We start from the raw sequence: 16,982 nt of genomic DNA, 5'->3' as shown, positions 1-16,982 counted from the left end.
GTGATATTCCTGGCTCTCTCTTTAGCCTCTACTGCTATATGTCATTTTGAGTTAGTAGCAGTTTCTCAACTGAAGGAGAACACATTAAAGTAATTTTCTCTACTCAACGAGATAAGCATCACCCCCATTACAGAAGAGATGTAGATTTGAAAAGCTTTTGACGCATTTTTCTTTCCCTGAACCACTAAAATTATCTTTAAAAAAAACTTATGGAGGAAAGAAATAAACATTAAGAATCTTAAAGAAACATATAACAAGCATGATTTCCTTGTAATATGTTTCTTATCGTTTCTTCTCAGAGCATCCCCTCAGGTCTTCCCCCCAAAAAACCAAAACATAGTTCAAAAGACTAGCTGCTAACCTGTCAGCCAGCCAATAAACTCTTATTAAGCACCTACTATGTACTTTATTATGGCACAGAACTAATCCCTGGGGATACAAAGAAAAGCAAGAGCCAATTTGTGCTCTCAGGGAGCTCACAGTCTAATTGGGGAAAACAATATGCAAACAACTACATTACAAACAAGTTATATACTGGAGATGATCAACAGAAGAACAGCACTTGCATTTAGAGGGATTGGGAAAGGTTTCCTGTAGAAGGTAGGATTTTAGCTGTGAGGAAATATCTGCAATATTAATTTAGGAAAGTACTGAGTGTATGTATCTTTAACATAAGGATTAATTTGTGAGCTACCAACCCTACCTACTACCCCACTCCCCCAAAAGCTGGTTTGAAGGTGACCACAAAGAATAAACTTCTAAGCTTTAAAAAAAAGAGAGAGGCAGTAAGTAGAGTATAGTGGAAATATATGGACTTAGAAGTCCTGGATTTGAATCCTAGCTCTGTTTTTTTTTTCCAATTACCTATATGAACTTGGGCAAGTCACTTCCCTGTACTCTCTAGGTCTCAGTTTCTGCATCTGTCAAATGGAAAAGCTGGGCTTCACTCAATAATCTTGTAAGCTGCTTTCTAGTTCTGATCCTCTGGTCTGACACTGATAATCACTTAAGGGGTATCTATCAAGTCCATACCATTCTTGTGGCTTTGTGCTTTGTAGGGGGAAACAAGCCAAGTACATCAAGCCAGGAGAGTAATACAAGGAGATCCTGGAGGGCCATAGTTATTTCTAATTTATAAATGTTAGCAGCAAAAGATTCTTGAGTACCAAAATACCTATGACCTGCTTCATTCATACACCCATCATATTTCAAAATACACATTTCCAATGGCCGGCTGGTACATATTTCACCATGAACATCCCGCTAATCTCTCTCTCTCTTTCCTCTGAGCCTCTAACATTTGTTTATATATCTTTTGCGTCCCTGATTAGATTGTAAGCTTTTGCTCTCGCTCTCGCGCACTCTCTCTCTCTCTCCCCCCGCTCCCTCCCTCCCTATATATGTGTGTGTGTATACATATATATATGTGTGTGTATATATATATAATGTGTATGTATATATATATATATATATATATATATATATATATATATATACACACACACACACATACATATATATACACACATATATATGCACCTGGATATATGTGTGTGTGTGTATGAGTATATATGTGTGTACATGAGTATATATGTGTATATGTATACACACATTCGTTTTCGGCCCAGGCCTGTGATTTTATCGGACAGGTAAGGAAACTCCCTACACCAATTCAGTTCAGTAACTGTTCTGCAACTTATAGTCCTGGAGCCTAAGTAGTCTGGAACACAAGAGACTTCCCCATGGTTACAAAGCTAGTTTGTATCAAAGGAAGAACTTAAACTCAGGTTCATAGGTACAGCAATTAAAAGCCAGAAGGGCCCTTAAAAGTCATCTGGTCCAGATCCATTTTACAGATGAGGAAATTAAGGTCCAGGGACCTAGAATAACTTATCCACGATCACAGAGATACTAAGTGGAAGAAACAGGATTTGAAGCAAGGTCCTCTAACTCCAAATCTAATTTTTATTGCACCATGCCACAGATCTTCCTGACTCCAAGGCTGGCTCTGCATACACCAGATCAGGATGGTTTTACCATCATCTACCACTTAATATTCATTTACATTAGTATTAAAAAGTGCTCAACACCTGTTATTTCATTTGGTCTTCACAACTACATGATGAGGTAGGTAATACAAGTGTTATTACTGCCCCCATTCTACAGAGCAGTGAAGTGAGAGGGGGGTGAACTGCCTGGAGTCTCAAAGCCAAAGCTCAAACCCAGGTCTTCTCAATTGACATCCAAAGATTCTTCCTCTCTACCTGCCTTGTAGGGACTTTACCATCTCTCTGATCCTACAGCACCTTGCAACCAATAGGCACTCATTAAAATACCGTCAAATAGTCCTTACTGCAGTGCCTCAGGCAGGATAGGCATTCATATCTTACTGAAGGAAAGGATGGACTATGATTGAATTTCTTTATCATCATCTGTTTATGTTGACTATGGGTTTTTCTGTCTTCTCTGTCTCTACAGCATTACTTGAGGGTGGACATATAGCAAATCTTTATTATATGCTCTTAAGTGTCAAGGGCAGTGCCAGGCAGCTGCTTATGAATTAAGAGAACAGAAAGTGAAGGCTTCTTGGAAATGCAGGTATAATACTTGATCAAGCTTCAGCTTTAGGCCAATCACTCAAGATCATCAATTGAGAGGTAAAAGAGACATGTTACAAATGAGGAAACTGAAGAGGGTGTAAGTGATTTGCCCAGGGTTGCCTAAATGACCTCTGAAAAAGCCACGATTGGAACCCACATCTTCTTCTAGCTCCAAATCTAATGTTCTACCTGCTGTGCTGTGCTCTCATTGTACTAATGTGTTGTTTGGATTCCTCCACTGTTCAATCAGGCCTGGGTCTAAAACCACTTTAAGCATCCTGTAAAATTTTCACAAACCCTTCTCTTCCCTTCCAGTGTCCTTGAGATGATGCTTTAGGTTTCCATTAGCATCAATATTCTAAATAAATATATGCACTGGGGGCCACTGCTAAGGGATGGTATTTTCAATTCTGACTTGCCTATAGCATGATTTCTTTTGGGCTCACACCGTTTTCCATTTCTGGGTTAAACAGAGTTAGAGCTGTTATCACCACAACTCATCTCAACAACACAACTCAGAAGTGCTGAGTCAGATTCTTCTGATTGGCAGAAGCCTCCCTGTGGCACAATGGACTTTGCAAAGCATATTAACTCTTCCATGCCACAAAGCTGAAGAGGAAAGAAACAGAGAAAGAAAGAGACAGAGAGAGAGAGAAGGAAAAAGAAAGAAACAGAGAGAAAGAAAGGAAGAAGCAAGCAAGCAAGAAACAAGAAAGCAAGGAAGAGGCAGTTCAAAAGTAGGATTTAATTTACCAAATGGTACCCTCCAGCCCTGAAAGAGTTAATTAATATGTTCCTAAAACATTCCTGTACCTAGTTGGAAGATCTTGACCATTGCGAGGAGACTAGACTAGCTGAAAAGTCTTTGCAAGAACAATGAAGCACTGGGAAGAAAGAATAAGGTGGCATTGCTGGCTGAGTTTTTGAAATACACCTACATTCATTCATTGATGAGCATATATTAAAATGACTAACAGCTAAGAGTGGACATAAAAAGAAAAAAAAAGACTGGCTCCTAACTAATATGCTTCCAATGTAGTTGGGAGAGGCAGTACACTAATAAACCAACATTAAGGATAGTATGAAGCAACATATTCCTACATTCAAAATGACATAAATATAACCCCCAGTTATATACCTGTAGATTTTCTACTGTACATTCTGAAGCCCAAGCTGGTTGAAAACTGTTATCCAGATCAGTCCCAAACCACTTCCTCTCCCATAACCCACCCTTGACTAGTAGGTATGTGTTGAAAGAAGCCAAACTCATTTTAATGTTAGCCTAAGAAAAACGTTTAACCAGAAAGGTAGGCTTGAGGGGGAAAAAATCAAACAGGAAAGATTTTTATTATTATCTGCCACTCCGAATCACAGATTCAGAACTAAGAGTGACCTTGGAGATCATCTTGTCCCATCTCTCATTTTAAAGAAGAAGAAATTGAAGTGACCTGCCCATGGTCACACAAGTAAGTAGCATAGCTGGATTCTAACCCAGATCATCTGACTTCAAATCCAGTATTCTTTCTACTGCACTATGTTAGTTGCCCATGGAGGCCTCCTGCTTTATCCAGTGTTCACTGGGCAGGCTGAAGAGATGTGAAATAGAGAAGGGAAAAGAAGGTGTTGAACCCTGATGAAGAGAAGGGGAGGAAAAAAGACATTCTAGGTAAAGGGATTAATCCAGGTAGTTGTGGTATATACCTCTGTAGAGGGGTGTGTGTGTGTGTGTGTGTGTGTGTGTGTGTGCGCGCGTGCGTGTACACTGGAGGGGAGAGCAGGGGGGAAAGAGAGAAAGAGAGAGAGGGAGAAAGTGAGTGAGTGAGAGAGAGAGACAGAGAGAGACTGACTCAACAATGTAATAGTAAAGTAATATTTTGTTTGTGAGCACAAGAACATTTTATCCAGGTATCACACATAGATCAAAGGGATGCAGGAGAAAGCAGCTCCAGCTCTTAGGAGGAAGAAAAAGTCACACAGTGAATTCTCTGTGTAGATAACTAACACATTGTGGAAGGCAATGTCTAATTTAATGAACTTGGTCTCAGGAAGAGGCAAGTGCAGATAGACAGATGCAAATGCTCTTTCCACTCTGTGCCAGATTAATCGAAATCTCAAGCTGGAAACTTTTATGGAATCAACTTTCCTACCACCACCTTCTTGGCATGCTATCAATTATAAACATATAGTTTGTTTATTTTGTAATTGCATTTTTGCAGGTATTCCTACTGCTGGGCAGGAACCGTAATATAATTAGGGAGCTGATTCTTCTCTCAGGTATGTGGACAGGCCCCATAGCTTCCCTAAAATATGATGTGAGGCATGCATGTGCAAGTGTGGCAGCCACATATGCTATGGTGCTTCCCCCAAACCTGGTTAAACACAGCAGTTTCAAGCCCTGGGGCTTCTGTGTTTTACCATGTCTTCTGAACAGACAAATTCCTTTATCTACCAGCCACTGAAAAGTATGTAAAATTGGGTAAGCAGGCTCATCCTGGACTGTAAACTGGTTAATGTTGCAACAAGCTTGAGAAAGACTTGGTAAAGACTTTATTTCCTCTTTCTCTTTTAGGCAAGAGCTGAGAAACCTATCTGTCTACAAAAAAAGATCAGAGAGATGTCCATTTTACTCTTGTGTAATAAAGAAGGGAGGCTATTGCACAGTGTTTTGAGTAACATGTTATAAACCTTGATTTTGATAAAGGAATACACAAATCATTTAAAAACATTTCCTGGAGTGAAAAGAGACAAGACTGAGGGACTGAATGGGGTGATCTGTAGAATGTACTGTGCAATGAAACTGAAAACAGAGAGAGAAAGAAAGAGAGAGAGAGAGAGAGAGAGAGAGAGAGAGAGAGAGAGAAAGAGAGAGAGAGAGAGAGAGAGATTTTTAAACACATCCCAGTGCTCTCTGAGTATTGTCACAACATCACTTTACTTATAATGATGTGATGACAAAAATATGAGAGGAAAAGTAGAATTAGCCTTTGTTTTGGGAATATTCAAATAAGGGCTAAAATAAGAAGTATTGAGAATAAAACCACAAGTAATTTCTTTCTTTTTATGGTATAACAATCAGTTTTGGGGTATCTACTGTTATGTCAGTGGCATAAAGCATTCTACTATCCTATTTCTTTAAATTAATCAAAAAGTAGTCCAAGACTCATCTTTAGGAACAATGTATATATAACACTGATGATGAATCTGAGTTAAATGGTTTATGATGAGAATAAATAAAGCAATGATGTTTGGGTAACAGCATTATTCCCAAATAGTTTTTGCCCTCATGGCAGAAAAACAGCCACAGATGAGCCCTATAGTGAATCGAGTAGTACAAAATGACCTGCAAAAAATGGTTTCTATGAATATCATTTAGAGATGAATATCCTAGCCTATCATCCAGGTAGAAATGCTTTCATTTTTTTCTTAGTGATTAAACCATAGGTTTTTCTCTATAGGTTTTGCTTGCATGGGGTTAATCATTGCCACAGGTTATTTTGTGCAGGGGATAATTAATTGTAGATCTGTGATCATTAGCATGTACGTAATCCAATATTAGAATTTTCTAGGAGACATTGTTTTGCAGTCCAAACTGTGCCTAGTTATGAAGCATGGTTTTGTTAAGAGGTCTAAAATTTCTGCTGGTCTTCTAACCAAAACAAGCACAAAGCCTCTTGGTAAGAGACATGACACTATCTTTTTAAACTCCAGACAAAAATAGATGGCATCATGGATCACCTGAAGGCCTGATTTTGATTTAACTACATCTTTTGGCATCGCAAAGGTTTGAAGATTTTCTTTTATGAAATACCACATTCCTGAAAATCTTTAGATAGGCTCAGAATATAACTCCACAATCCACAGTATGCTAATAGTGTAATAAATGGGGAAGGATTTGAATTTCACTTGTTTACATTTTACAAGGCTCCCTAACTATATCATGAAAATACCTGGGTGGGTTTTTTTTTTGCTTTTGTTTTTTGTTTTTGTATGGGGAGAAAATTTCTTTCCCTCGATTTTGGTACCACACAGGAGTCTGAATATCAATTAAGAGTGGCAAGATAGAGAAAATGAATCTGCAAACAGCCTTCTATTCTCAAAATGATAAATCTCAGATTTGGGAATGTCAAGTACTTTTTCCTTAGAGAATAATGCCATAATAAAATAATTACAAAGTACTGGCAGAGCCATGCCACACCCCTTTGATTAAACAGCACTTCACAAAATATTTAGATAAAGCCTGAACAAATCAAATAAACATCAAGGCAGGAAATGCTGCCTGGAATGCACAGTATTGGATGTACCAGGCAGTCCGAAAGCAAGTCTAACTTGAAAATTTAATCAAGCAAAATCTAGTGTAATCCCATTACACCCTTTTCACTTAATGAAAGCTATTTAAATCTCTGACATCTTGATTTTTTTTTACAACAGATGTAAGCAAAATTAAAAAAAAATCAAAACTTCCTGGGTTTGCAATAACAGTATCCAAACCTAATTTGGGATTTTATTATCTGAGTTACCCACATTATTGAGCAAACATTACACAGTATGAAAAAGAGATCAGTTTTCTACTACTCACTATTGCTCCAGGATTTCAGTAAATATTTGATACTGATTTCAAAGAAGCCTGAATCCTGCTGGCTAGCCATGTCTGCAGCATACAAAGACGCTTCTATGATTCTGAGCAGCTGAAGTGGCAGGTACTGTGTATGGAGATGTGACTGTCACCAGTTAGTGATGTAAACTAGAGGTCAGGAGAGGAAACGAAGGCTCTGCAGATCTGCTTCTTCCCTCCTTGGCAGGTAGTCCTCATTAAAAAATAATACTAAGAAAAGGCTAAAAAGCGGGCGATGGTTGGCCTCTGCTCCTCCTCCAGCTCCTGGACTTAGTTTTATTGGGTTTCTGTTTCCCCCCGCAGCCCCTTAAAAGCTGCTGCTGTTTGCATTGCTGGGCTGCCACGGCCCCAAATGCCTGCTGCCTGTCCACATGCTCCGTTTCAGACAGGTACAGCCCCCGGAGTAGTTGCTATCTGCACAGTATGCAATGATCTCAAAGAAGGGGGGTTGGGAGAGGAGGGGAGGGGAGAGCTCGGGCTAGCTGGGCTTCTCCCAGGGTGCAGCCTCCCTCCTGTCCAAACTGCTTCCCTTTAAGAGGCCGGGAGGCTGAGTGACCCAGCTCCAAGCACCTCCTTCCTTCTCCTCCTCACAGTATCAACTTGAAGCCTCCCTGAGAAACGTCTCCTCCCTCTCTGCAGCTGGCGGAATTTCCCAGGTTCCGTGGGTCTCTCTCTCTCCCTTCGCTTCAGAGAAGCCTCCCCTGAACATCGCATGCATCCTCTGGTCAGCTACTTCCCCCTCAGCCTGTTTCCAGGCACCACATGCTGAATTATACACAACTGCATCGCTCTGCGGTAAAGCAGAAGCTGCACCCGTGGATCTGGTTGCAGTGACGTTTAAAAGCCCCATCCATCCGTCAGCCTAGATGCAGGAGAGTAGGTCGGGAGCAATTGCAGATCGGGAACAAGAAGATAATTTTTTTCATGGGCTTTTTTTCTTCAGTTTTTTTAACCCCTCCCCAGCCACAGTCAAATGTTCACTTTATGTCACTATTCCTCAACCCCCTCCCCCAAGAAAAGCGATCACTGAGAGAAGCAGCCACAACACTGGCTCCATGTGTACTGGATGGAGAAGCACTCTCTCTCTCTCTCTCTCTCTCTCTCTCTCTGTCTGTCTCTCTCTCTCTCTCTCTCTCTCTCTGTCTCTCTCTCTCTGTCCTGCTCATCCTGTGGGTTTATTCAATTTCACTGCATGCCACATCACAATGGATCTGTCTCGCAAAGCTTTCATTTCTAATCGTCCCAAACCTCCCTTATTTATGTATTCATTTTCTGATATTCGAGGGTAAGAAACAAGAGCATCAGTTTCCTTTGCCCTACAATAGCTTTTTGACTTCATGAATTCTTGCTCTCAGGTTTCCTGATTTCAGCTAGCTGTGGTTCACGTTATCATTTCACTTGCCTGAGTAGGATTTTAAAAAAAGGGCATTGTACTTTAGTAATGACTGGCTACATTTGTGTGGGTGGGATTTAGCCACTAACCCTAAAAAAACCAAGATAAATAAATGTTGTCTATCAGGGCTTTCATCATTAAAAGGCTTTCCAGTGAAAGATATCAAAATGTTCTAAAAATGATGAGCGTGACTTACTAACATAGCAAAAACTCAGCAAATCCTTGTCTCCAACAAATAAAAATAAAGACCCAGAGAATATGAATTCAAACTAGAGAGCAAGGAAAGGGAAAATACAGTGTACTTGATAAAGCTATATCATTAACTGAGTAGAAAGCTGGCCTTGGAACTCTGACTCTGACAGGTATTGGCTGTAGGACCTCTCAGTACTCCAAGCAACTAAGTTTGTAAGTTACAAATTGGTTGCTGGTCTACACTGGTGAAGGAATTTTCCATATCAGGCGTTCCCAATAAAAACACAAGTCAAGATCCCATGTATGTGTGTGTTTAATTTTACTTATCTATTTATTTTTGGCTCTGAATTTGTGCTTTCACTCATGTAGGAGACTAAGTATGGAAACTGCCTTCACCAAAATAGATCAGCAACTTAGTCTGTTACAGTGTCAGATAGTGACTTGGGGCACTGGGAGATTAAATGACTTACTCAGGGTGACACAGCCAATACCTATCTGAGACAAAACTTGAACCCAGGCCTCCCTGAATCTATGGTAGGCTCTCTACCCACTATGCCAGGCTACATTTCATACCTATATACCTACACATACATATGAAATGGCCAGGTGTTGTGTTGTCATTTTTTGCTACAAGCACCTTGGAAAATGAACTGCTGGGGATGGTAGGCATGCCCACACCATTATAACACAGGAAATAAAATGTGGTGTTGTTCAGTCGTTTCTCAGTCACGTCCTACTCTTTGTGACCCCATTTGGGATTTTCTTGGCAGATATACTGGAGTGGTTTGCTATTTCCTTCTCAAGCTCATTTTGCAGATAAGGAAACTCAGGCAAAAAGGGTTAAATGACTTTCTTAGGGTCACTCATTTAGTGTCTGTTGCTAAATCTGAACTCAGGAAGATGAGTCTGTGATTCCAAGCTGACAACTCTATCCACTGTGCCAGCTAGCTGCCCCAAATACAATGTAAACATCCATTAAAAAGGGAAATTTTAGGGCCATGTCCTGAAATACCCCTTATTGATGGGACAAATTTTATTAAATTCTTCATACACAAAGCAAAAGTCTTGAATAAACAAAACACAACTCCACTGATGTGTACATATCTTTCACAAAATCTGTAACCAGATTGACTTCTGTTTCACCTGAAACACTTCAGCTGAGGGCAGATTAATTTTCTCACCTGGGCTTTGAATATGAGAGTTGTTTACATGAAATGAGGACCCGAAAGTTTTTACACTGTAACACCTCATCTAAAAAAGGGAAGGAAAAGTAGTCTGGGACATATGTTGGACTTGATGTCTGACTGATGCCTCAAAAAGGACTTCCTCCTCCTCCTCCATTTTCCAGTGTGAAGGTTCATGGCATAGTATAAAACTCTCAGCTTAGAACATTTGGTGTTTTGCTTTATGTTCAAATATACTGAATTCTTCAGATTCTATATAGGATCTCTAAAAGTCTACATCTTTTGAATATTAATGGCATATACCCTTCTGGTAATATATAGATAGGAACAGGGAATGGGATTTGGATTTCCGTGGCATGGGACACCCCCAGATAAGGAAACACCCCCTAGCAATGCACATTGACACCTTCTCCGCAACTTAATAGTCTTAAAGAGTTACCTAGAGCATTGAGAGGACAAGTGCCTTGGCCAGGGTCTCAGAGCCAGTATACATCAGAGATGGGAATATATATATGCATGCATATATCTGTATATGTACACAATATATAGTATATACACATATATAGTATGTATAGAGTATAAATATATACTATATGTAGTATAAATATATACTATATGTAGTATATAAAATATTACATATGTATATATAAATATTTTACATATATATGTGTGTGCATACACACACATATAAGCAAAATAGCTATTCTTTTATTCAACCTTAGAAAGGATCTTCATATTGGCTTTGCAAAAAGAAAGAATGCTTGGCTTTAAGTTTTAACTGGATTCCATATGAATTGCTAACTTGTTGAGAATGCTTTTGCAACTGGATTTGAAGAGCTATAAAGCTGTCATGAAAAAAACAACAACCAGAAAACAAAATCTGAAGAACAATTTAGAAGAAACTTTGCTAATGGCCTCTTCTAGTCTTCTATGAGAATGCATCAGTGTTAGAGACCACAACTCTTTCTCCTGAAACCTGAATTCTTCTCCAGTGTATAATTTTTTTTTAAACTTGGATGTCTTGGAAGAGGTGTTTGCTATGAAAGGGTAGAAAAGGCTTTTTAAAAGGGACTATAAATCAAGCAGAATGATGCCTGCTGTCAACCTGGATTCAACATTTATCCTTTTATCTGCAATTTTAGTCATAAAAAGTAAACTATTGAGGCACCTAGACTCAGGAGCGACTCAACAAGCCCAAGGATTGCTTAGTAATAAAATCGGACTCTATTCCATCTTGTGACTTCAGAAAAAATGAAAGTTTCCTTGAAATGACCTGCTTTTCCATCTGTCGCTACTTTTCTTCCTTCTTTATTGAAGGAACATGTAACACACCAACACACATATATAATATGTAGATATTTGCATAGATATCTGTGAGATCATAATTAAACCCACGGAAGCTGATGTAATTATTGAGAAAGGATAGGGGGAGAAAAGAAAAGCCCCTAGAGCAGATGCTTGAGAAACATTGACAATTAGAGGATGTGATATGGACAAAGATCCAGAAAAGGAGACTAAGACTGAACCAGATGGAAGGAGAACCAGGGGAGAATAGTGTCCTGAAAGCCAAGAGATGACAGCATATCTGGGAGAAGAGGGTGGTGAACAGTGTCAAAAAAGACCTTTATTGAGGTCTTATTGAATATTTGTAGCAAAAATGACCACAGAGAGATCATGACCATCTTGACATGTCCAAACTCAATGGCAACAGAAATCTGTCGATATGCCAGAATAATAAATGGGGTATTCAGTACCAAAATAGACAGATTTTTAAGGTCAACTCTGAAGAAAGGTGGAAGAGTTTCTCTAGGACCTAAGGAGACAGATTCATATTTAAAGAAGAGCATTGGAGTTGCATGAGAAAATGATATATTGTACACACTTCTAGGTTGGGTAATCAGGGTTGCCATATTTAAAAGAAATAACAAGAACATTGGCCTAGTTTTGAACCAAAAGGAGAATACAATTCTTATAACTGTCAAATAGGCTTGAATGAAACAAAAGGTTTACATTTAGATCTAAAAAGAGATACTGAAGCAAGCAAGGGTTGGGAGGGGAGAAAAGTGGTAAAGGTCTGTGGCATGGAAGTGGTCACCACGATGAGGTAGAGAGCTAAGAAAGTGCCCAGGACACTTCAGAGGTACAGAAAAGGAAGTAATTTGTTTCCATGAGCCCATGACCACAATCAAGAAAATGACCATGGTTGACAACTCTAAGAAGATAAATTCAGGCTAAGGAAAGACTTAAGTAGACCAACAGTCTACTGACTTCTTAGCCAAACTCTGCCCTGGAGCACAACTGAGTTCTAAGAGACCAATCTGAAAGAAAGTGGCAAACTTGCAGGTATTAACTATCTGTGTTCATCTGAGCTATGTCTTAAAGGAAAAGAGAGCCTGTATGAGTTAGAGGCAAGGATGGAGGAGATTCCAAGCATGTGATATGGCCAGTACACAGATATGACTGAGGAAGAAAGAGGAAGTCGATCTGTCTGAATTACAGAATATAAGAGGGGGAGTAATATACAATAGGGCCAGGTTGCAGAGGACTTCAAAATCTAAACAGTTTTATATTTTATCCTAAAGGCAATTAGAAGCCACTGGAGTTGACTGATTTGGAGAGTCACAGGATCATATCTCCACTTAAAGAAAAATTACTTTGGTGGAAAAGTGGAGCATGGACTGGAGTGGTGAGAGACTTGAGGCATAGGGGGAGGTTCTTGCAATAGTCCAGTTAAGAGGGGATGAGGGCTTGAGCTAAGATGGTGGCTGAGTGAAATGAAAGTATGGACGAGATGTGAGAGACACTCTGCAGGTAGAAATGTCAAAATCTGACAACTGATTGAATGTGAGGGGTAGGGGAGAGCCACATGCTAAGGATAAAGCTGAGGTTATAACCTGGAAGACTGGAAAGATGGTGATGTCTTCAATATAAATAGGAAAATTTGGAAAAGAGGGCTTAAGGGGAAAGAGAATGAGTTCACTCTTGGTCATATAAAGTTTGAGATGTCTCTAGGGCATCCAGTTTGAAATGTACAGTAGGTAATTGGTGATAAGAGACTGAAGCTCTGGAGAGACATATTTAATTATACACATTTAATACATATACAATTTACACATATACACACAAATTACACATATAACACAGCAACACACATAAATAATATGTAGATATTTGCATAGCTATCTGTGAGATGATAATTAAACCCATGGGAGCTGATGTGATTATTGAGAAAGGATAGAGGGAGAAAAGAAAAGGGCCTAGAGCAGATGCTTGAGAAACACTGACAACTAGAGGATGTGATATGGACAAAGATCCAGAAAAGGAGGCTAAGACTGAACCAGACAGAAGGAGAACCAGGGGAGAATAGTGTCCTGAACGCCTAGAGATGACAGAGTATCTGGGAGAAAAGGGTGGTTAACAGTGTCAAAAAAAGGAAACATCTATTGGGTTATTTCCATTTGGATGTATTTATTTAGCACCTCAAGCGTAATATATTTAAAACTAAGCTCTTTTCTTCTGCCGAAGCAGATCCTCCTTTTGGTTTTCCTAGTTTTCTTAATGTAACCATCTTTCTCTGAGTCACCTGAGTGGGAAATCTGAAAAGTGGCAAATATCTGGGCACCAATATCTATCAATTCCTGTTTTGAAATGACTTAGGCATGCATTCTTCCTTTTCTTTCCCACCTTTATTGCCCTAATTCCAAGCCTCTCATCTGGACTATTGCAATACTTTCCTAAATGGACCCACGTCTAGTTTCTCAAATTCATTCTACATTTGGCCACAATCTCCATCAAGTCACTTCCCTATTCAAATGGTTTTCTAGAACCTACCAAATAGAAATCCAAACTCCAAGGCATGGCATTCAAAGTCTTGTACAATCTGGCTCCAACTTAATTTGAAGGTATAATCCTTTATGGACTCCTTTATGGACACCCTAAGTTCCAAACAAACTTAATGACTCCCCATACTCCAAATATTCCATGTACTTTTCTGTTACTTATACCTCTCTTTAAGCCATTCTCCAATATGGGGGCAGGGTTGTCTCTGCTTTGTGTATCTACTTATCAAACTCCCACCAGCTCAAAGGGCACTTCTTTTGACCTCTGATCTCCTACAGCAATTTTTTTTGCCCCTCTTTGAGGGAATTTATCACACATTGCCTTTTATTACATATAATAATATTTATTTGTGAGAAAATATTTTGGCATTAATAACTCAATAAAATCTCAAGTAAACAAAACTATATTAAATCATATGTAAAACCATAAACTACAGTTTGATTAAAAAGGAAACATATATTACTCTCCATTTATAAACTTTGACAGAATAATAATAATAATATATTACTTGCTTCCAAACTTTTTTTTCTGAGTAGGTTTTGTTGCTGTTAATGTTGTTATACTCAGCATATATGCTATTTTGATGCTGTTTAATTTGCTCTGCAAGACTTTATATGACTTTACATGTTATGTTTCATATGTTATAATGACATTTTACATGGTTTTTGCACACATGCCTTGAGAGGTACCATGGAATAGTGGATAGAAAGCTAGCCTTGGAGTCAGGAAGATCTACATTCAAGTCCCATCTCCTGACATATCTGGCTGTGTGGCCTTGGGCAAGTCATGTAATCTCTCAATGTCTCATGCAACTCTCTAAGACTATAAGCTAGAGAACAGTTGCTCTGCTGTATTCATAGAGGCAATTTTCTTACAAGGGAGAATAAATTACCTGGGTAATGACTCCCTATTTGACAAGAATTGATTGAATATTATAGTATTTTATAATATATAATAAAATATATATTAATATAAATAATATAAAATAAATATAAAAAGATAGTATAGGAGGAACCTGAAAATTCATCTGCTCCAGCCCCAGACTGATTCTTTTGAGAAGGCAAACTAAGCTACCTTTTGCCTCAATCCTTACCTAACCTTTAATCACTGAATGGGTGTTGCCTCAGACAAACTAAGACCTGGGAAAGACCTTAGTTCAAAAAGGCCAAGTCTCCAACTGTATCTGGGGTCACCTCCAGTTGTCCTGATGTATGTCTTGCCACTGGACTCTGATGACAAACAACAAACAATTTTACATATGAGGAAACAGGCTTAAAGAGGTTAGGTGAGTTGAGTTGCCTCAGGTCAACACAAGTACTAAGTCTCAGAACCAGGATTCAAACTTAGGTCCTGTGACTCCAGGTTCTACATGATTTCCAACCTGGTTATAAGATTACATTCATGTAGAACATGGAATCTTCTTCAATTGACTGCAAAAAAGTCTGTATATACAAGCATGTAAAAGTATTTTTCACAATTCACGTAGACGATACACACATGGATAATACACTGTTTTCTATCTGGGAAGATATTTAAAGATTTGGGAAATAAGTGGATCATTTAATGTAGGGGAAACTGGCTTGATATATGCTTGGCTAGGAGATTCATATTTGACCATTAAGTTGTAGAATAGCGTTAAGTGGACTATATCAATAATGTTCTAGGATATGTCTCAATAAGAGGACTTTCCAAACCACATCAAATAGAAAAAGGGTTGATTTAGAAAGACAGCAGCCAAGATGAGTGATGACAAAGCATATTGGTGAGGGGTGGATTTGGTAGGGCTTGTTATTGTTGCTGTTTTTAAAACTAGTGGAATCAGGGGTATTTTAGAAAGAACTTGGAGAACAATGTGTCCAGATAAATCAGAAACTGCTCTTTTGATCTATTTTAAAAACACAATGTGTGCTGCTCTGACCCATTCCAAAAAAATATACAGAAAAAGTGAAATAGCACCAGATATCATTTATTTTGGGAGAAACCAAGCATGAAACACAGGAATCCTGGCTTTCCTTCCTCCCCTCCCCCTCCCCCTTCTCCTTTCTTCCCACCTTCCAAAAAAGTCAACCCACAAACAATCATATTTATGAAAACAGATTCCTGAGAGCTTTGGAAGTGTTTACATGAGAAACGTTTGCAAATAAAAATAATTTACTAATTCACATCCTTTCTTCTTAGATATTTTAGCTCAAATGCAGATGTTTCCAGCCACTAGGACTATGTGTTTATGCTGATTCCAAAGATTATCCTAATGCAAAGACCAGGGACAAATTCTAACTGGTTGCACAAGCTGCGGGTAGGATGGAGTGGGACGGTGGGTAGAATAAGGAGAATCCACTCTAGAATTACATCAATTCTGGTCTTGGAGTCAGGAAGACCTGGGTTTAAGTCCCATTTGTTAACACATCTGGCTGTGTTCCATGCAGCAGAAAAGTTCCATCCACTGATCCCACTACTAGGCTTATTCCCCAAGGAGTTTAAAGATTTAAAAAAAGGTGGGGGGGCTTCATACATAGGGAATTATTTATAGGAGAACAAAGTAGGTACCCACTGACTGGGGAATAGTGGAACAAATTGTGATATATGGGTATAATGGAATATTACTGTACCCGAAGAAATGATTAATATGAAGAATTCTAGAAAAATACAGGACAACATAAAGTGATGAAGCATGAAGTAATAGATAATGAAATAGGCAGAAACAAGAAAACAATGACCACAATAATGTGAATTAAAAGATCATTAAAAGGAAGCAACACACTGAGTAATAACGATTAATATATATGTACCAGAGTATACATGATGAAATACAGCTCCCTCCTCCCAATAGAAAAGTGGAGAACCATAGATTAGAATGCTACACTTCCAGACAAAGTTTCTATGTCCACTGATTTTACTTAACTGTTTTCTTTATGCTTAGTTTTGGGGAAAGTACAGGGTAAAACTATGTTCTATCAATAAAAAACTTATTAAGTGCCTACTTAATAGACCAGGTACTATGCTAAGCACGTGTTCCATTGCTTTTCAGCGGTATCGGACTCTTTGTGACTCTATTTAGGGTCTTCTTGGTAAAAATACTGGAGTGGGTTTGCCATTTCCTTCTCCAGCTCATTTTACAGATGAGGAAACTGAGGCAAATAGTTATTCATGACTCGCCCAGG

At 38.8% G+C, this 16,982-nt stretch overlaps 1 protein-coding gene across 1 annotated transcript in view; it reads right to left on the bottom strand.

Moving 5' to 3' along the window:
• FRY (FRY microtubule binding protein) overlaps positions 1 to 7,612 on the bottom strand; it is a 325,197-nt gene extending 317,585 nt beyond the window's left edge. Inside the window, exon 1 of the mRNA XM_036743232.1 lies at positions 7,177 to 7,612. Coding sequence (XP_036599127.1) covers positions 7,177 to 7,246 — 70 coding nt within the window. The 5' untranslated portion in view covers positions 7,247 to 7,612. The remainder of the gene's footprint in view (positions 1 to 7,176) is intronic.
• Between the last annotated feature and the right edge of the window lie 9,370 nt (positions 7,613 to 16,982).

This window comes from Trichosurus vulpecula, chromosome 2 (assembly GCF_011100635.1).
Source record: "Trichosurus vulpecula isolate mTriVul1 chromosome 2, mTriVul1.pri, whole genome shotgun sequence".
Taxonomy (NCBI): Eukaryota; Metazoa; Chordata; class Mammalia; order Diprotodontia; family Phalangeridae; genus Trichosurus; species Trichosurus vulpecula.
The sequence above is the reverse complement of the archived record's forward strand: the minus strand, read 5'-3'. Positions and strand labels throughout refer to the sequence as shown.